The following is a 22,422-nucleotide window of genomic DNA, read 5'->3' as shown; positions in this document are numbered from 1 at the left end:
GAGGTAGGGTATTAAAGTCCCACAACCAGAGCAGCTGTGGTTCAACAGAAGAGCTTTTATAGTGTAGGCCTACACACACTCCGAGCCTGCCTGGGAGACCTGAGGGCCAGTTGCAATTACTATACAGTACTGTAGCATCTTTGAACTATACCTAGGTTACTCAGCTTTTTTAGGTTTCTTGTCTCTGGCCAGAATACTGTGTCAGGGAAACAGTCCATCTACCATATGGAGAAACACTGTCGAGCAGATGTGGATTCCCCTGGCACACATGGTTCTGATCCAATTCCTCTAAGTGGATAAAGGGAAAACAAAAAAATACGTAATGTACTTTGTTGTATATGGAAGCTGGTGTTTGGAGGATATATTGACACGGTTAGCCGCTTTTTTTGGTTACTACAGGATTCCATATGTGTTATTTCATAGTTTTGATGTCTTCACTATTATTCTACAATGTAGAAAATAGTAAAAAGAAAGAAAAACCCTGGAATGAGTAGGTGTTCTAGAACTTTTGACTGGTACTGTATATCTCATACTGTACTTTCCTCCCCAGATGGTTAAAAGATTTATCCATTCCAGTATTAATACTCCCTATACATTAAAGTAAAGGCCTTGTTTGACATTTGGAGATTTTCGGATGTGATTCGTAACAGCATTTAAACGTTGTGTTTTATGACCTGGGGGAAATAGAGTCACCTTTTTACTGAAGAATGTGTCTGTTTTTTAGGATTGTGTTTAGCTTTTTGTATATTGTTGTGTATAATAACGTGTAGTTTAATGTGTTTGTTGTATTGTGACGTGTATTGTGGTGCTATACAGGGCTCATCTGGAAAAGAGACCTTGGTCTCAGCACTGATTCCCTGTTAAAATAAAGGTTAACAATAATAATAACACGTCATCCCGGGGCAGTCCCGTACGTCCGACCTTTTTCAGTTGTCCCACCTTTTCTTTCTACAAAAAAAAGGTCCTTTTGTCAGCATGACTCGTCACTTATTTTGGCGAATCACTTTTTTGATGTTTTGTAACAGATGTCTCTTTCCATGGATCAAAGTGCACTGTTTGGATGCTGGAATTATTTTGGAGTGGACGAACATGCGCAGGATGCCTACTAAGTGACACACACACACACACACACACACACACACACACACACACACACACACACACACACACACACACACACACACACACACACACACACACACACACACACACACACACACACACACACACACACAGAGTCCCAGTCCTGAGCCCCCCCCACCCTCACCTCTTCCTCCTAATAAAGTCATTGTATTATCCTTCCCTCTCTTCCTCCCTCCCACAGATGGGTTCTTGGCAGCCTAACAGACCTAGGCTGGGGCTTGGAACAGGACAGGGACAGCCTTCAGTGTGTCTGCCAACTCTCAGATCCCTGCCCCATCATCCACATACACACAGGGCCTACTGCACACTGGAACACTGGCATCCCTGGCCCCCATTAACAAGCGGCCCCCACATACTAGACGTTATGAGATTAATGCAGTGCATGTAGCAGGTGTCTGCCAAAATTCCATTCCTATTTAAACCTCCCGGCCCATACCAGCGGTTAATCCTATTACGGCTAATTGAGTGAAGTCGTCAGTCTTTTTCAGTTAAACCAAGTTCAGCCACTAATAGGATTCAAAAGAAAAGGTACAATGGTACAATGCATGAAATAGAATAAGCAACCAGTTAGTCCAGTAGTGTGTGGCTGGAGCAGTGAGCGGTGAGCAGTGGCTAGTAAGGCCTGAGGAGATCTGCCCCCCCTGCTGATTTGGGATCTGTTTTATAATGAGAGAGGGGTGAGGCTGGGGTCTCTGGAGGCTAGAGGTGCTGAGAGGGAGATCAGGACTCAGTGGTGGGAGGGTGTGGTGGTGGGTTTGAAGGGGTTATGGTGAGGGTTTGAGGTGGGGGCTGTTGGTGGATGGTGACATTCCTGTCTGATTATTGGATTGATCCTTATCCCACTGTGCTCATCAAAGGGACCACACAAGGGACAAAAATGCTCTATTAGTTGTGTCATGTCCATGTACACATGGACAATATGAACCTGGAGCCCATTTCATGCTGATCCTACTTTAGAGAAATAGGAATTACTTGAGCAAAGCCCTTAACGTTTCCTAATTTCCCTACGTTCTAAACGGAAAAGCAGACAAATATTTCCTAATCGTTCATGACAGATGTAGAGTTGATCTCGATTTGTTAACACCACCAGGTCAAATGCATCAGTGGCCTCGTGAAAGACCCGACCCTAGCGTGATCTTATCTTGTCCTCCCTAGTCACCTATGACCTGCTCCTATCTAAAGAGGATGAGAAGCGAGAGAAGAAACAACTCCCTCACACAGACCCACTGTGTCCTGTCATCATTTGGCGTAATTTAGCCCCCTCCCCCTCATCCCTTCAGCCCCATCTCCCCTCTCCGGCCACCAAGTTAACTAGGCCAAAGTGGGACACATCTATTACCAGTGGCGTCAGGACAGACACTGCCCCAGGAACTAACCTTTGGAGAGGGGACAGGGACCAGTCTGAGACTGGTCTTAGCCAGGGGTGCTGGGCTACACGGACTCCCTTTGAAGAGGACAGCCATGGAGACCAGGCTAGCAGTGATACACAGTAGTTCCATGGGGTGAAATTAGAGACACGTCTGTCTGTTCATGACAGACAACTATTACTCTCCCTAGGCAGACGGGCTGTTGCCAGGGTGGCAGGTAGCCTGGCCAATAACAGAAAGGTTGCTGGTTCGAATCCTCGCACCAGCAAGGTGGAAAAATCTGCCGTTCTGCCCTTGGGCAAGGCAGTTAACCCCCACAATAACTGCTTCCCGGGTGCCGATGACGTGGATGCCGATTAAGGCAGCCCCCTACACCTCTCTGATTCAGAGGGGTTGGGATAAATACAGAAGACACATTTCGGTTTAATGCATTCAGTTGCGCAACTGACTAGGTATCCCCTTTCCCTAGGTCTGGGATTTCCGTCACTAGACAACTAAGGGAGCATTTGGACTAGCTGACATCGAAAGAACACAACTTCTTTAAAGTCCAATGGAGTGAGTCGAAAATAAATGCAAATCTTAATCTGGTTTTGGAGATGCAATAAACTTGAAAATAAGAATCTAAAATACAATTCATGACGAAGTATGAGATATGCAAGATCTTATATAAGCATACTTAAATTGTACGCAACTAAATTCAATTTTAAAACCCCTCAATAAAAAGGCAAACTGGTTTAACGACATCCTGAAATAATATAACAGGTTAAAAAGACCTTTTTAACTGACCTTTCACTAAGCACGGTAGACTGGCCAGTCATAGAACTATAAAATTCACAACTCTCATTTTCTACAGTCTACTTAGAACAATCCCTTAAGTCTCCTAAGTGTTTAAAGAGCTTACAGGCAAAAAACAACAGCAATTACCGAGCTAATTCAAATCCTCACACTAATTCCATTGGTGGGTGCTGTACTGTGGACTCCTGTATATTTTATACATATAAATAAAAGTAAATTATCTATCTATAGAATTGCCCATGAAAACTTTACTTCCCTCATCCATCATCTCCAGACAAGGACATGACATCTCCGTATTCACGCTTTCAGATGGAGGGAGAGATAAAGTGACCCAACAGACAATAAAATACTGAGTTGCCGTCTTTTCCGCCTAATCACATTGACACGGGTTGCTTAACAGATGACGGCCCCTCTCCTCCGCCATGGCCTTCACTGCTAGGATAATATGTCCTTTTGTTTCTTGTATTTTCATGGAATCCTCTGTGACGTTGAGGGTGTATGACTTGACCTGCAGCGGTAAGAGGGGAGTCCATAGCGTTGGATCCGAATATTATCAGTTACAGTACAATGTCAAATCAGTGCTTCGGTTGGAGGTGGTCTCTCTAGCAAAAGAGATGTTATCTCAATGAGACTATCCTGTATAAATTATGGTTTAATTCAATTAAAATGAAAGGGAGCAAGAAGAATGTCTCTCAGTGTTTGCAGTCCACTGAGTATAGGCCTATTCCATTCTAGCTTGGTTCCAGTCTGATTTATATCTGGCAACAGAGTAGTTCGAGGAGTCTTCTTTTTTGGGCCACATATTTCTGAAGTGCACAACCCACGTATTGTGAGGTTTAGTATCTACTATCCTACTTGGTAGGATAGACAGACAGACAGACAACAATGTCATTGACTGTACTTTATCTATACTATCTATCTATACCATAAATCAAGTGTGGCCTTTCCAACAGGCTGTTAACTGGCTCAAACTGTGACAGAGCTCCGGGCGGTTAACCCTTCATTCAGCTGTGGGAAATGAAAAGGAAGGAGCAAGCAAAGTCCACTGTGGAGAGCCATGTAGTTTTAGCTGGGTTTGACTTGTGGGAATCAAGGTTAGGGACAGAGAGTGTCTTCAATGGCTGGTTGAAGCAGGAGTTGTGACATAACAAACTAAATCACTTTGGACAAAAGTCTTTAAATGCTAAAATGGTCATGAATGATTACACACAGAGAGTTTATCTCTCCTGTCAGAGACATTTAAAGTTCAAATGGTATGTCTCCCCCCTGGTCTGTCCTCTGAATTAGAGAGGGTTTAAACCAGGGGTGGGCAAACTACGACAAGCGGGCCACACTAGATAGAGAGTACGTAGAAATGATAAATAGACTACATACTGCCCTTTTTCTAGTTTGCAAATTGATTTGGACAACAACAAAAAATTAGGCCCCTGCTAAAACCTTTGCCCACCCCTGGTCTAAATGGTCAATTCCCCCGGTAACATCACCAACCACAACCACCCCCAGATACGTGAGGGGGGAGAGGGGTATTGGTGTTGTGGAACCTACGAACCCTAAAGATTAAGAACGAGAACCCAAATGAAGGGGGCCAGGAGAAAAAGTAAAAGATACAAAAATGTAAGAATTGGATTAATTGGCATAATGCAAGGTGGCTAGGCACAGGGAGGAAGAGTGTCAGTGTTAGTAGGCAGTATCCCCACCATCCTCAAAGTAAGATGGTCTGCACAATTAGCCGTGCGACCCTTGACCCCGGTCAGAATAATTAATGAATAACAGAGGGGATAAAGACAAAAGACGTGGAGCGGTTTGGGTGAGGAGCACGGGCGGCGTAATACATCAAAGCGGGCCGGTAATTGGCCCGGTGGCTTTCATTCTTTGCCCTATTTCTTTCAATTCATTGACTCAAAATAATGGGTTCAGGTTCATTATCAACAGGTCGTAAGCTCTGGGAGTGCAAAACTTTCAACAGTGTAGTGGCTAAGCTGTGCTGAGTTGGGCTGTGCCATGTTGATGGGTGAGTGCTAAGCTAGCTATCCCCCCCGAGACCTGACGACATTATTAGCCAACAACGCCCAGGGAAAAGCAAGGAGTTGTACAGATACAGAACCGAAGAGTCAGAGTGGCCATCATATTTTAAGAACAGTTTAAACCGGAACAAACACCGCTACTATCAAGCGATAGCCATTATGCTGGAATATAATTGGTATGGCCAGGTAAGTCAAACGGAAATGCTGTTTATAGCTGTGTTTTGTTTTAGTCACTCATTTCAAAGTAAGATTAGAAATAATGTAGAATAAATAACAATAATAATAATAATAATTATCAAATGGTACTAATATAATAATATAAGATGGCATCACTCTTTGAGAATTACGGGCATTTTACTAATTCTCAAATAACATTTTCAATAGAGTACATGAATGGACCATGTGTATGCAAAGCTGTAACAATTGAATGAACTTTTAGATAAAGCAACTGTATCGTACACAAAGCCAGGAAAGGATCATCAAAGTTGAATGAACTCTGATGACAAGATAAATATCCCTTGGTCAAGGCCCAACCACTTGGTCTACAGATAATCATCTCTGGCATGCTCTTGTCATGACCACTCATCTTCTCCTGCAGTGTAGTTATCCTGTAGGTTGAGATGCACAGTTGAGTTAGGATAACAGGCTATGAGATTAACAGCATGTGCACGGGCAAGTCTGGTGACGTCAGCAATGTTATGGCTACATGATTACTGTAATATAATTATGAAACGAATAGTCTAATGACCATGTAACACGCACATGGTCATAGAACAAGTAGAAGAGGAAGAGAGTTGTGGCATTTCGAGACGTGCATTTTCTTTAAAGGTGAAAGCTATGGTAAAGGCTACAACCTGATTATTTAAAAGGTTTTCTGAGCTTTCTTCCTTACACCGAGGTCACCTTTAACAGAAAACAACAAAAACAACCAAGAAAATATTTTTGAGAGACATATCATGCAAAGAGAATCGTAGATAGCCTATTGGTTAAGAGCGTTGGGCCAGTAACCGAAAGGTCGTTGGTTCAAATCCCAGAGCCGACTAGGTGAAAAATCGGTCAATGTGCCCTTGAGCAAGGCACTTAACCCTAATTCCTCCTGTAAGTCGCTCTGGATAAGAGCGTCTGCTAAATGACTAAAATGTAAAAATGTCAAATAGGCCTGTTATCAACTCAAACTGAGGACAACATCAGGTTCACATACTCTGTGTTGCCTGATGACAGACAGAGGTGTGTATCTTGCAGAACCACCAGTGAGGGTTAGTCACAATACACAACCTATGCTGGTGTTACTATTCTGGTGCTAACGGTGGCGCTGAAAGAGCGTGTGTACGGTAGTACATTCCACACAGGGAAAACACTGAGCCCCATTCACCTATCCGTACTATCAGTTGTCTCTGACTGTGTTTGCAGATGGCATTCTGTGTCAAAGGACACAATTCAGAAGGAACCGAAACATCAGATTACGTGTAATTAGCCCAACTCACGCTACATACTGTGGCGGAGAGAAGAGTGTAGGAGAGTTTAACTCAATTGCCTTAACCCGAGTTTTTAAGCAGAAGACACGTGATTGTTGTAAAAAAAAAAAAAAAAAAATCAGCACTTGTTATGGTTCGAATCTAACCTCTTACAACTCACGCTTCTTTCTTTTTTTGAATCTGTGCTTTATTTGCTGTTAAAAGGTTTCCATAGTACCATTACCTGGGTGTGCCATGTCAAGCAATTAATATCCTAATAAGTCTAAAGTCAGTCTTTTGGTCTGGAGGGCACCCCGCTGTGATGAAAAGACTGGTGCCGTGTCACATTAGCCTCACACAGGTGCTCGCTCTCTTTCTCTCTCTCTCTTTCCGTCTCTCTCCGCTGCACATCAGATCATAGTGATGCTGAGCCCAAAAGAAAGGGGAGAGAGATGGAGGGAGAGAGGTGGGGGGGGGAAGAGGTGATGGGGAGAAGTGAGAGGAAAAGGGGGAGAGAAGAGGTGGTGAGAAACATCCCAGGAATGTTCTGTGCTCTGGTAGTGCTGGAGTTAACGCTGGGATTATTAGCCCTCTCTGGCTACATTAAAAAGACCAGGCTGAAGCAACTGTTGGACCTCTTTAAGGATTGCTACGTTACACCTTTAAAGGGTTTAGAGACTTACTGCTGAGCTGACCCACTCTGACATCACATGGAACACCATTTGAACTATCAGGGCAGTTAGTACTCAGGGTTCAGTGGGCTTGAGTGAAGTCAAAAACGTCTCAGCTGTTATCCTATTGTGAGATTAAGATGAAAGATAACGTCCGATAATCGATTGTTTTTGCCCTGTGATTGTTTTTGTTATCGACCAATAGCTATAGTATAGATCAGGGGTGGCCAACGTTGATGGGGGTGGGGGCCACCAAATAAATCGGAACTCTGCATACCCCCATCCATGGAGGAAAAAATACTACGTTTTAGAGTTAAATACTTGCAATTCTACACATTTTGCCATGGGGCAGAGAGAAGATTTTGCAGTTTTGCGGCAATTGGGTGGAGAGAAATGTTTGCTAATTCGACCAAATTTAGATAGCTGGACGCTAGACTAATTTACCAATCTAAACTAATTTATCTGACATGGGCTAAATGAGTGACTGTCAGTGACACAGAAAAACTGCTGATGCACAACCACAATTAGAAATGACACCCTGTGTATTCTAGTATTCCAACTCTCAACCGTAAATTGAGTCCCCCAACAGTTTTTACATTTGTTTTTAGGAAATTGATCCGCGGGACGCCAGTATATTGTGCTGGTATAGATTGTGCTAGCCTACACCTGCTACTGTACGCATACAAATCAAAGTAGATCAGTTGGTCATGAGAGGGTTTTAGAAGCGAGGAGAACTTAAAAAGAGAAGAGGCTTCTCCTCTACACGCAGGCAGGCTAAGAATACAGCTGATTCGCCGAGATGAGAAACGGACCTTATCTGATGTCCAACAAATCATTGTATATCTCCTCCGTGACTATCTTGGCGCTCGATCCTGGATCAGGTCCTAAAGAGATAGGGCTGGGACAGGGGACGGAGACCCACGACAGGACACGGGGAGACAAGGCCCCTCTTTGACAGGCCGGCCAAGGGAGGCTGGTACAGTGGTTTACTTTGTACTCCTCGCTCTGGGGGCCTTGTCTTCTTCAATATCAAATTAAACTCAGGCTGAGATGATTAATCAATTAAGAAAAAAGGGGGGCCATTGATCCAATTTAAAGCAGACTGGCCTGGACAATTAATTATTGTTCTATAAAGAAATTATTGAATATTAAAATCTATTTTATTAAGTTATAACAGTACCGTTATGAACTATAGTAGAGTACTTTGGGGATAGTTCATGGTTCATTACATCCCCCTGTCTGTTGTCAGTGGAAAAAATACATTTGCATGCCGAGTTGTAAGTATTTGTAGAACTTTAATAGATAGTAGAGTACAATTAAAGCCAGTAAAACAAACAGAATACAGAGGTCAATTACAGTGCCTTCAGAAAGTATTCATACCCCTTGACTTATTTCACATTTTGTTGTATTCCAACCTGAATTCAAACTGGATTAAAAATATTTATTTTCTCACCCATCTACACACAATACCCCATAATGACAAAGTAAAAACATGTTTTTAGACATGAGTCAATACTTTGTAGAATTTTGCCTGTGCTTAGATCCATTCCATTTATTTTTTATCCTGAAAAACTCCACAGTCCTTAACGATTACAAGCATACCCATAACATGATGCAGCCACCACTATGCTTGAAAATATGGAGAGTGGTATTCAGTAATGTGTTCTGTTGGATTTGCCCCAAACATAAGACGTTGTATTTAGGTCAAAAGGTTAATTGGTTTGCCACATTTTTGCAGTATTACTTTAGTGCCTTGTTGCAAACAGGATGCATGTTTTGGAATATTTATATTCTGCACTCTGTCAATTAAGTTAATATTGTAGAGTAACTACAATGTTGTTGATCCATCCTCAGTTCTCTCCCACCACAGCCATTAAACTCTGTAACTGTTTTAAAGTCACCATTGGCCTCATGGTGAAATCCCTGAGCTGTTTCCTTCCTCTCCGGCAACTGAGTTAGGAAGGACGCCTGTATCTTTGTATTGACTGGGTGTATTGATACACCATCCAAAGTGTAATTAATAACTTCACCATGTTCAAAGGAATGTTCAATGTCCGCTTTTTTATTTTTGCCCATCTACCAATAGGTGCCCTTCTTCGTGAGGCATTGGAAAACTTCCCTGGTCTTTGTGGTTGAATCTGTGTTTGACATTCACTGCTCTTCTGAGGGACCTTACAGATAATTGTATGTGTGGGGTACAGAGATGAGGTAGTCATTCAAAAATCATGTTAAACACTATTATTGCACACAGAGTCCATGCAACATATTATGTGACTTTTGAAACAAATTTACATTCCTGAATTTATTTAGGCTTTCCATAACAACTCAATCGACTCAAGACATTTCAGCTTTTAATATTTTATTAATTGGTAAAAATGTGTAAAAACCTAATTCCAATTTGACATTATAGGGTATTGTGTGAAGGCCAGTGACAAAAAAATCTAAATTTAATCAATTCAGGCTGTAACACAAACAAAATGTGGAAAAAGTCAAGGGGTGTGAATACTTTCGGAAGGCATATGGGTTACTAAGAGTGTGACACATAACAACAAATCCCCGGGGCAATAGGATTGTGATGTCATTGTGATGATATATCCAGTCATTATTCCCTTGGGTAAGACAGGCAAAAAAAAAATAAATAATTGTCACAGTATTTGTCAAAATGACACATGGCATGTATCAGAATTAACAAGGCTAATAGAAGTGTATAAAAGTGACTGTGACGTATGATTATGTGTAAACAACATTTAGCTAGGCTATGCAATGCGAGCATTGAGATTTATTTGCTGCTGTGTGTGTCGGGAATGTGGAGTTGTGAAGAGGACTTATGGGCCTTTTGTACGTACAACATTTTCACAGTATCTGAGTACATCCTAACAGTGTCTTGTGAGCATAACCACAATAACGATTTTAATTTATGATCTGGCAACTTTTCTTAAATCCTAATTTCTTTAGACTGTATGTGGGTTTCCCCCTTGCTTCTACAACACAGTAACCACCTCGTAACAAGACAGGGGACAGGGTGCCCATCTACTCTACCTCCTCCCCCCTATCCTTCACCGCTTTCACTGGCTCACGGTCGGTTCTAACCTCAGCCTGGGTGCCTCTGGGTAGCACAGATCTCCTCCTGTGCGCGCGTGCGCTCTGTCTCCCTCTCCCCCCTCGAAACATCCAACTGTGCAACGACAGGGGACCAAAGACGCTTAGGACAAACGCGCCTTTGTTCGCCACACACAAACCACATATTATTTGTTCCTGTAAGGTCAAAGTTGATCAAATGTTCTGCTTAGTTCTCATTAAACAGCTATTGCATTATTTCATTTCCCACAATCAGATTATGGGGGGGGGCGTAATGAATATATCGAGTGAAAGGTTTTGAACGGTGGCTTGCAGATTTAGCCCAGATATATACTTAATGTGCACTTTCAAAAGTTTGGAGGAGGATTTTACTCCAGGGAGATCCAAAAGGTCAGTTGGGGGAGGAGGTAAGGCAGGGATGGAACCAGTGCTTTTTTTTCATCTCCAGTCTCCACGTTATAAGCCAGGCAGGGCTGCTTTTAGTAACTCTGATATAGGAGGAATCAATGAAAGATTATTCACAACACGCAGTAAATATCACCCTGGTCGAAATGAAACCATTTTTTTGTGAGCTGTCAGCTTTTCTCCCTCAGTCACAGAGTAGATGATAAATCCAAACAATAGGAAAGCAGCGTGAGCTTCCCAGAATCAGACAGCCATGACAGGCCAGCTAATAGTTCACTCTCATTTCATCTACCCTGACATTTGTTGTAAAATGGACCAATTGTTTTCCATTCTCTTACCTCTATCGGAACGCTTTCTGCTCTGAGCGGAAGCTCGCTGTTTTCCTAATTGTTCCTGAAATAAGACAGACCAACAAGGGTTGGTTAAAACCTATTGCATTAAATGTACAGTGGTTGTGTTCTGCCTGACTATCAGCGTAACAATGTAAACAAAGTTGTGTTGCTACCATGCTGTGTTGTCATGTGTTGCTGCCATGCTGTGTTGTTGTCTTAGGTCTCTCTTTGTGTAGTGTTCTGGTGTCTCTCTTGTCGTGATGTGTGTTATGTCATACTTTTTTTTTTATCCCACAGGAGGCCTTTTGCCTCATGGTAGGCCGTCATCGTAAATAAGACTTTGTTCTTAACTGACCTGCCTAGTTAAATAAAAAATGAAAAAAGAGCATACAATGCGTATGACTCTTAGCGTGGTAAAATATTAAATCAAGTAGAACAATAAAATGGTGGTGGTTACAATAAGACATAGTATTTAACTTTTTCCCCCCTTCAAATTCAATCAATTTGTGAAAATAGATTTTGTCAATGGAAAGGACATTCAGTGAAAAAATCATTGCGTTCGGTATACAGTACGACAACGATAGTATTCAGTCTGCTTTTGACGTGCATTCTCTTCAGACTACTACTCTGCTATCGGAACATCTACTTAAGAAAATATCCACTATATCATACAGCAGTGGAGGCTGGTAGGAGGAGCTATAGGAGGATGGGCTCAGTGTAATACCTGGATTGCAATTAATGGAACGGCATCAATGGGGTTTGTATATGTTTGATCAGTTCGATACCGTTCCATTGATACATTCCAGCCATTACAATGAACCCATCTTCCTATAGCTCATCACACCGGCCTCCTCTGTTACGCAGGTATATTTCTTGGAAGTGAAAAAAACTTGAGTACATTTGTTCCATGAAATTGTGCTCTACTCGAGTTACGGTATCGACATCTCTTTACTGAGTGCATATCTTAGGACCTCAATGTTACAGAAGTGACCGCTTTGTACTCCCCTTCACTCTCTGCCAAAACACAGCTTAACGTAGCCTGCAACACCACTTCTCTTAACATCACCCAGAGGATGACAATAAAGAGGATCCATTTAGTCCCAGACCAGTGGTCAACCCAGTGCTCAGTCAAGGTTAGGGACAAAGATGCCCTTCAAAACTGCAGACACAGACACAGCAGTTTACCCATAAGCCACTGCTCTGTGGCGCTGGGCAGCTTTGTGTCTGAGGGTCAGGGAGGATGGAGGAGTCATGTGGCAGGAGATGGCCATTTGGTGATTCGGGGGGAGGTGAGGGTTTCGTGAGTACCATCCGGGAGGTTTATGATTTGTCACACTATTACCTCCTGAAGTTAAAGCTGCTCGTGCTTGAGTAATGACAAGAACAACTATAGCCATTTGATGGTAGCCTAGCGGGTAAGAGCGTTGGGCCAGTAACCGAAAGGGCGCTGGTTCGAATCCCCGAGCCGACTAGGTGAAACATCTGCCGATGTGCCCCTGAGCAAGGCACTTAACCCGAATTGTTCCTGTAAGTCGCTCTGGATAAGAGCATCTGCTAAATGACTGAATTGTAAAGGTAAAATGTTCTGTGACAAGAGGGACACTGAGGGGACATTCTGAGCCCTCAAATTGTATTGATGCATTCTGTAGTTGATGTTGATCATGCTTCTCTAATCAGTAACATTTGATTTGGTTAGTTTGTAGAGTATCTACAGATGGACTATCAGTAACATGTCAAAGTCTGTCTGTAGTTCATCTACAGGTGTTCAACAAACTATTTGTAGACTATCAGCAGCATTTTAACAGCATGTCTTTAGCCTTTCAGTAGCACCTCAACAGTATATCTCATCATTTTCAAAAACAGTGAATAAAAAACACCTGACAACCCCATTCAACCCATGTACAGTGTCTTTATGTCTGTCTGTGAGGAGAACAAAGATGTTTTATTGAAGCATGAAGTCATTGAAAATTGTGAAAAACATCTACTACATTCCCATTAACGTGAGATGAGGAAATGATGGTTAACATAGCTATTAGGTGATCAATTTTAATCTGATTAATATTGGAAGGCAAAACATTGTGGTTGTGCAACGTTGTGATATTGACGCATGGTTCATATATCATAAATTACTAACCTTTAGCATTAATTATTTAAAATTGACACAAACATTAAATTAAGTAACGTGCATTACAAACCAGAAACATGAAGAAAAGACCGATATTTTGCACTTCTCGCCCGCTGTTACTTCTGTCCCAAGGCTGTGTTACTCCCGCCCCACCGACAGGTACAAAAGTAACGGTGCAGTTGTTCTGTTCTCTGTCTATATAAAGGCACAAGGCGAGACCCAGATGCAGACACAGGAGGCAGATGGTTAGAGTCCAAGATGTTTATTAACAATCCAAAAGGGGTAGGCAAGAGAATGGTCGTGGACAGGCAAAAGGTCAATACCAGTTCAGAGTTCCAGAGGTACAGAATGGCAGGCAGGCTCAAGGTCAGGGCAGACAGAATGGTCAGGCAGGCGGGAATGGAGTCCAGAAAAACAGGCAAATGTCAAAACCGGGAGGACTAGTAAAAGAGAATAGAAAAGCAGGAGCACTGGAAAAACATGCTGATTGACTTGAACATACAAGACGAACTGGCACAGAGAGACAGGAAACACAGGGATAAATACACCGGGGAAAATAAGCGACACCTGGAGGGGGTGGAGACAATCACAAGGACAGGTGAAACAGATCAGGGCATGACAGTCTATTTAATTTAAACTAATTTACCCTAGAAATGAAATTACAGTTCTCCCCTACTATAGCAGCTCATTACCCTAGTTCAAGACAAGCGTATCACAGGGAGATCCATACAGGCACGCCTCTCATTGGCGCTGCTAGCTTCACAGGAAAATTGGCATACCTTCCAAATTTCCAATCTACCTTCTAATCTCTGTCATTTAAACAGGAGCAAAGAGAAGGAAGCAGGGAGGGAGGAGGATGACCTTAGATGCCTTAGCTCTCAGGTGTCCCTGTGAACAGCCTCTTGTCATCCATGACAGGGAAGGACCAGGCTAATTGATTTAAGGGCGAAAATCACATTACTCCATTTCACTGTAATTTCATCTCCTGCGAAATGACTAAAGAAGAACGGTCTCGTTCATCTCCCCTCTCCACCCTACGAACCTATTAGAAGTGTATGCCATTGTTTGTAACGTTGCTGCTCCTCTTCTTCAAAAGTCTCGATTCGTGTGAGCGCGTGTGTGTATGAGCATGTGTGTGTGTGTGTGTGTGTCTGTGTGGAGGGTACTGTTAGTTAGCCAACGGGTCATTCAGTGTTTGATGACCTCTTTAGGCTATGGATGATTAAAACAGAAACTGAAAGATATGCGTTGGACAAAAGATATTGCCACTAATTAGCTAATTATAGGTTTATCTAGAATAAAAAAATCGACGCACTTAAAATGTTATATTGCATTCGAGGAATGCAATGATATTCCTAATTCACTCATATCAGAATTTACAATATATATTGCATGCTGTCGGATTTTGTATGTTGTACAATAGATATGATTGGTACGGACAAGCAAGTCCTCATTAAAACTAATCAACATTATATCCATCTACACAGTAGACATCCCTCTATTCCCAATATACCGTAGGCGACGGTACATGCGCGTTGTAAAGAAACGTACGAATACAAGGTCAACATTTCCAGTACAGGCACATACCACCCCTATACCAACATCAAACTCAAGGTAACAGTTAGGCACACATATAACACTGACGTTAAAATGGCTGTAATATTTAATTTATATATCAATCATTAAAGGGAGGTGCCGCGGCTATTATGCATTCCTTTTCTAGCAGGATAAAACAGCCCTTAGATGTGGGAGCAGGACTTTGAAGTCTCGTCTCAGAAGCAGGCCAACTCTTACAGGAAGTACCTTGCTCATGTTTTAAATATATCTGCTGTGGTGTGTGGGACTAACAAAGGTGAGCATTCTGGATGGGCCCCAAGATGAATGGAAAATGGCCAGCCAGGAGTTTCAGCAGTGGCGAAAATAGACGTAGGCATAAGGGGTCATACAAAGATACAGGCGCGCACGCACACAAACACACACACACACACACACGCACGCGCACACGCACGCGCACGCACGCACGCACGCACGCACGCACGCACGCACGCACGCACGCACGCACGCACGCACGCACGCACGCACGCACGCACGCACGCACACACACACACACACACACACACACACACACACACACACACACACACACACACACACACACACAGAAAGAGAGAGAGAGCTGAACAAGCACTTGTCTGAGAACTCCAACTTCCTTCCCAGTTGAGAACTTCCTGTCCACTAAATGTGTCCACTAAACGCAGAACAAAATGATACCAAAACATCGGCTAAAGTGTCACTTCAATTCGACTGCTCATTTACTCAGATAATTAAAACTGTCAGTTAACACAATGACTCCACTAAGGCCAGTAGCCTAACGGTATCAGCTTAAGGATTTCCCACAAGGATTTCCCACAAGAATAAAATCATGAACCATTCAGGCCCAGAGACATGGGTGTTTATTACGTCACAAACACGCCTCCCACCAGAAAACGAATTCACGACAACATGCTTCTTCACGACACTGCGAGACACTGGCCTTAATTGAGCATTGAAGTGTCAAGTTAAGCATGCACTCCAAAGACCATGTGCTTGCTATCTGCTTCGCTGTACTGTCATTTGAACCCTTATTGCTTTCACTGTACCTAAATTCAGCTCTGATACGTTTACTTAACTGTGTCTAAAGTTATTTGGGCGTTTGACCATCACAAATATTGATACGGCTGACATCGACCGAAGTCGTGAGAATTAAGCAATAGTGACAAACAGACACAACACAATGTTTTCGCAGAATATTTGGCAGAGAAAGCGTTAAAAAACACTATCAGTCTCATTCCTGAAATATGGTTCCCTAATGGAAGAATCCATTTCCCAGACCAGGTGTTTGTTGGCTTGGACATTTCGCTGAATGTTTTGACATTATCTGACGCTACAGGATCAAGAGGTTGAGTCACACAAGCTTCCACTTTGCTGTCCTCAGTACTTCTGGTACAGAGAGGTTCTGGTAAGCACAAGGCCTTCTGAATGCCCAGTGAGACCTGTGTGTGTTTGTGTGTGTGTGTAGTAAAGGGATTCCTGGGGAAGTGAGTGTCAGTGAGATAACCTGGGAGGAATGTGCTAATCAGAGCTGAAAGGGTTTCAGGCAGGAAAGTGTGGCAAGTCGGAGGCAGGAACACAGAACTATCCCCCCCCTGCTTCAGATCAACTGCCATCTGTATTTCTGCCACAGTCAGGCCTTTTCCTAACCAATGTTAGGGTTTGCAATGAGTGCTTGGCTCACGCACGCCCACACAGACTTAAAGGAAGCGGACCTGCTCTCCAAAAAGCTTATGTGTCATACCTTCCTTTCCTGGAACGACATACGTTAGTTTCAGCAAAGCTCAGGAAGCGCACATGGCAGCTCCTCTCTTCTTCTCCTTTTTCTGTTTCCGGGATCCTGACGGACAGGCAGTACGGCAGTGCTTCTTCTTCTGTTGCCTGAGTCGTCTCTGTAGGGGGAGGCCGTCACTCTCGGAGCCATGAGTCGATCCTGTGTGGTCAAAGTTATCACTCTGACTGAGATCCAGATACTGCCGGTAGGTGACATGAGCAGGCAAAGGAGAGAGGGAAAGAGGGGGATAAATAGGGAAAGAGAGAGGGAGAAAAAAGGGGGGGGGGGGGTCTCTGCAGTCTCACCCAGGATACTGCATGTATATGGAGGTACTCGCAGATCTTGTGCTTGGATACACGTGAAAGTGCTTTGTTTGGTTGATGGGGTGTCTATGTATGGTGGGTTATTGTAATGGCATTTTCTGTGTGACCTATATAATACTCACTTACTACTTACACATGCACATACACACACAGTTCCAAAGAGCATGATCTTCAAGACTGACATTCCAAAAAAGGGCAATTCTACTCAGTGTGGAATTATCTCTCCTCCCTCTATACAATCTCAGATGTGTGGTCACAGCTATTAACTGGTTAGCTGGTTCAGCATATCCACAGGAACCATGTCTGAGAACATATCTGTCGTGTTCCATATAGTTCTGTATCCATTTCTGTATTTACACCACAGAAAGAGCATTACTGCATAGCATTACTGTAGTAGTATTACTTCACAATACTTAATGCTTTATAACACTAAAGGTTGAGATTCATAGTAGAAATGAATCACAACAGTTGTAAAGTTCTGTCCAGAATTGAAAAAGCCTGTCCAAGCGAAATAATAACCCAGTGTTTCATAATCCAGATTAGTCTGAAGTGAAACAAGAACTTGTGTAAGAGTGAAACTGAGTTAAACAACAGCTGGCTATCTAGAATAGTGAACACTAGCTACCTGGGAGTGAGCTCTGTGACGTACAGAGGCGTCTCTTCAAAGACCATAGATCACTGTGCTACTGCAGGGCTTCACTGTCTGACTTCAAGAGGAAAGTACATACTGAGGTAAATCAGTGCAACTTTGTCACAATTTAAAGTAGATTTGAGTATGGATATTATGTATAGTTCATAGAGTACTTTAAAATGTTAAAAACATCAATTAACTTAATTTGGTATTTGAAAGCGTTCTTAGTAAATTTTGTCTTACGTGATGTTGTTAGAACTTGAATGGTTTTTACCAAGTTTCGTCTTGCAAATGTTTTTAGCCCAACTTTTTTTATGACTCTCTTCCTCATAAAAGCGAATTTAATGGGAAGCCTGAATCTGTCCATACATTATTTGTGTTTTCTTGTTGACTTTGACATACTGCGCATCCTATTTAACTCTCATTGATCATAACCGACAGAACATTTCATTAACATGATGCACTTTCTTTATCAGTGCCATCACAGCTATGTCGTGTCAAATAATGTGGCATGTCATACATCAGAGTAGGAGACAGACAGTAAGAGTCAGTCCCAGAGTGATCCATGGATCAGATCAGTAAGTTGTCGCTCCCTTCTCTGCCTGTGAGACATTCCTCGTTTTAGTGGCTTAAGCAGTGAAAACAAAGTTATGAAGTGGGCACAGCTGCCGTCCTAATAGGAATCAAAGCTCTCATGGATATTCTCCCCACCGGCCAATAGAAAAACAAACGAAACAACAACAAATTCATGCTCTGATTCAATCATAAGCCAACTGCATTGGGAGTACAAAATATGTCTGCCTCAGGCCTACAGTACATCTACAGTGCCAATGTCTGTTAGGCATACTGCTTGCTGATGTATATGCTAGTGGAATGATATGGAGAGCATTCAACTATGTATCTTGTACAGTGGGACAGAATAATGGCATGGGTCAAGTGCACAAACGAACCTGACTTTGAGTCTTTATTTTTATTTTTTTGTAAAAAAATGTACCCCCTTTTCTCCCCAATTTTCGTGGTATCCAATCGCTAGTACTTACTATCTTGTCTCATCGCTACACCTCCCGTACGGGCTCGGGAGAGACGAAGGTCGAAAGCTATGCGTCCTCCGAAGCACAACCCAACCAAGCCGCACTGCTTCTTAACACAGCGCGCCTCCAACCCGGAAGCCAGCCGCACCAATGTGTCGGAGGAAACACCGTGCACCTGGCCCCCTCGGTTAGCGCGCACTGCGCCCGGCCCGTCACAGGAGTCGCTGGAGCGCGATGAGACAAGGATATCCCTACCGGCCAAACCCTCCCTAACTCGGACGACGCTAGGCCAATTGTGCGTCGCCCTACGGACCTCCCGGTCGCGGCCGGCTGCGACAGAGCCTGGGCGCGAACCCAGAGACTCTGGTGGCGCAGCTGGCGCTGCGATGCAGTGCCCTAGACCACTGCGCCACCCGGGAGGCCCGACTTTGAGTCATTTTGACATAGAAGAAAATAATTATAAGCGATATCCAAACCAATAGGGTGTGTGGGTGCGGGAGCAGACGTGACAGTATAGTCCCGACACGAATCTAAGGTTGCTTCCCAGGCCGGCTGGTTGTTTGTTCTATCGGTTCGGTTGCCAGAGACGCGACCCAGTCGTTAAGTCTTTCTGTTCTGTGTATATGGACGCGACCTGGTCGTTCGTTCTAAATATTCCATTGCCATACTAGCTGGCAACGTTCTTATCCCTTGCTTGCTAGCTAGCCAACCATAGCTAACTTACAGTCACGTCAAACAGCAAAGTCGCTGCATTTGCATTTGTTTAAGATGTTTTTTAGTGACATTTATTGGTGTACATTCATAACAATGAGCTAATGATGCGTGATTTTGCCTGGCATAGAAAATGTGCATACTCATTAGGACACTGTTGTTCAGAGAAGCTAGCCAACAACACAGCTAGCACAATCACTTCAAACTGAAGCTGGAAAGACTGCAAACCAGCTGCATTTAGTTTTCTATTGAAATTTCATTGTATAAATCCATAAAAATTATGCTAACTGATTCATGATTTCGACTGGCTGAGATAAACTGTCTGCTTGTCTGTCTCGTCCCGACAAGTGCATTACTATGGGACAGCTGGAGATCGAATTTTAATATTCAAACAATGTCGCAGATGTTGGAGAGACCGACAGCAAAGTTTATACAAATCTCCGCTGTTGAAAACCAAATGCTAGTCTAAAAGAAATGGAAGATAATGTCTAGATGTTTTTTATAGAGGAGATCAAGTTTCTAAATTGCCTGGCTGGGCTGATGAGACAGTGGATTGCGCAGTGAGATGGAACAGAGTAAATAGGCATTTCAACGTCATTGCTTTGGCCACTGGTAACTTGTGGAATAGAAACCGGCTGGAATGCAATTTTAACCATGAAGCATCTAGGATTAGACCCACCCGTTGTATAAATGATGATGCATTTACATGACACTTCAACATTCTACGGCAGCCATGTTAGCTCCCCATTAACATTACATGGGTAATATTCAAACAATGCTACGTAACTGATTTGTCTAGAATTAGAACAATATTCACAATTCTAAAAGTCGGCCTAACTCTTTAAATATATGACTCTGATCACGGCAATCCACTGAATGACAGAAGGGACGTCACAATCAGTTCCATCAAGTGGAATAGAATAAACACAAACTCTTCCATTTTCAAGAGTGTCAAAGTAATTTACAAACGTCTACATCGCCGATTCTCCAGGCAGATATCTTATTCTGTGCCTAGTGAACTGCAGTGTGACTTGTCTTCATGCACAGTCCTGTCATTGTCGTGCCGCGCATTAGTGACAGAAGATACATTACTTGGTAGGAATCTAATTAGATGTCCCCTAACGACCTAATAGGCGTGTCTCCTGCTGCATGTACAGTAGAGAGAAGGCTATTAATCCAAGGACAACCTCTATCTCTTCAGACAACAAGCTGAGTGTAGTACGCTGGCAGTCTTTCCATCCGCTGTGGAAAAATGTTGATTGAGTAACAAATGGTATCTTGTTTAGCCCTTAGTTGCCAGCGATGAGACTTGGTCTCTCTCTTCATTGGTGACAAGTTCAGTACTGTCGTGCGGGAGTCCATTCTGAGCAGGGCCAGTCATCTATGTGAGCTATGTGGACGACAGACGACAGCACTGGTGTTGACCAAAAATGCTGATTCTATACTATCATTATGTGCATCTGTGTCTGTGGTCAAATCATGTGCTTCTAGTACTTTTGTTATAGATTTTTATTTTATTTTTACAACCTCAAGATGTTGTTGCTAGTATTCGAGTAAAGGGGAGCAAGTGGTCACGGTTGTCTGCTGTGGTCTGGAGCTAAAAGAAAAAAAAGGGAATTCTGAATGTTCCTGTATGATGACCAGGATTACAACTTCACAACTGTAGTACAGACCTACGTTGACCTGAGTTGCTTCTTCTCTGTATTGAATAAATGAGGAATGATTAAGAAAGCCAGAAGCTACTCCTAAAAGGAGACAAACGTTTACTGCCAGGAGTTCAATCAGCAAGGCAAATGGTTTCCAGTAAAGACGTTCAATTCTCATGGGAATTCAATGATAGTAGAAATTAAAACCCAATTCATCCAGTGGACCTAATAATCAATCAACCAATTCTTCCCAAAATACTTAAGCAACCGTAAACCAATAAAAAAAACGACTACAATAATCCCCTTTATAGCCCTAGACAAGAGTAAAACATTTTTAGACAAGAGGATAAAAATAGGGTCACGATAGCTATAGTACTAAAATTAGCCCCCAGAATAGTCCATCTAGGGTTATTCTTGGAGTAATTGATATTAGACAATGAGCGGCCAAAGGAGGAGTCATGGTACAAATGGCCATCCAAAGTTATTTAAAAAAGAAGAACAAGAAAGAACCAATTGTGCTAGAGTCAACTACTAGACCCCCGAAGGAGATCGTAGAGAGTCCGGACTAGGGGTCGATCGTGATTGGCCGATAACTCCCAAACAGAAACAGGGCGGTCCCGTTGAATTAGTCGAGATATAGGCAAAAGCCATAGGCAGATATCCTGTTGGGATCAAACCCGGGGGTAATCTGATGAGTCTCTGTTTGAAGTGATTATCACGGAGGGAAACTAAGGGATAGCCCGGCTTCTCGCCGAATTAGCAAATTTAGTGCAGAGCCTTAAGAAGTTTATAAAGACACTGGCTGAGGAGAGGAGGGGACAGTCCTCAACATATCAACTCATATCAACTCACCAGGATAGCCACCGGATAGCAGCAGCTTAACCGCAGTCCTACTGCTACTTTGAGCTGTTCTACAACTAGCAGACCAGACCTGAAGACAGTCTCTCTCTGACTGATGAGAATGCCACACTTAAGGGACTGTAGTTATTACAAGATGCGAGACGGAGGCCGAGTTTCCAACGTAAGGATGAATGTTTCAATAGCAACAGTATACACACTCCAATGAAGTCGACTTGGACACTTTGTTGAGATATTGGTTTAGTAAGTCGGTTGTAGTTGTGTGGTGTGTGTAGACATTTAGGGCATAGACATTTGAAGGATACGAAGGATACTACATTGGGACATCAGCTAGTGCTCTACTTACTGTTACAACTTTTGACCCTTACGGCAAATCATCTTCTTACTGCCTGTCTAAGGTTTGATTTGTCCGTGACTTGCCTGGGAATTCAAGAGGATTTGTCTTGTAATTCAGGGGTAAAACA

At 42.9% G+C, this 22,422-nt stretch overlaps 1 protein-coding gene across 10 annotated transcripts in view; it reads left to right on the top strand.

The window, feature by feature from the left end:
* Window positions 1-22,422, top strand: part of LOC139534175 (transcription factor EC-like) — a 43,222-nt gene that overhangs the window by 12,048 nt on the left and 8,752 nt on the right. For 2 of the 10 annotated variants that reach the window (XM_071333040.1, XM_071333041.1), the window contains exon 1: window positions 16,801-16,963. The exons of 4 other annotated variants lie outside the window; for them this stretch is intronic. In XM_071333040.1, coding sequence (XP_071189141.1) covers window positions 16,907-16,963 — 57 coding nt within the window. In that variant the 5' untranslated portion in view covers window positions 16,801-16,906. Of the gene's footprint in view, window positions 1-16,799; window positions 16,964-21,950; window positions 22,122-22,422 lie in introns of those variants that run through there. 4 more of the 10 variants (XM_071333038.1, XM_071333042.1, XM_071333039.1 and 1 more) reach the window with 4 other exon arrangements.

Source organism: Salvelinus alpinus, chromosome 11 (assembly GCF_045679555.1).
Source record: "Salvelinus alpinus chromosome 11, SLU_Salpinus.1, whole genome shotgun sequence".
NCBI classification, from domain to species: domain Eukaryota; kingdom Metazoa; phylum Chordata; class Actinopteri; order Salmoniformes; family Salmonidae; genus Salvelinus; species Salvelinus alpinus.
Note: the sequence above shows the minus strand (reverse complement) of the source record. Positions and strands in the feature narration are given on the sequence as shown.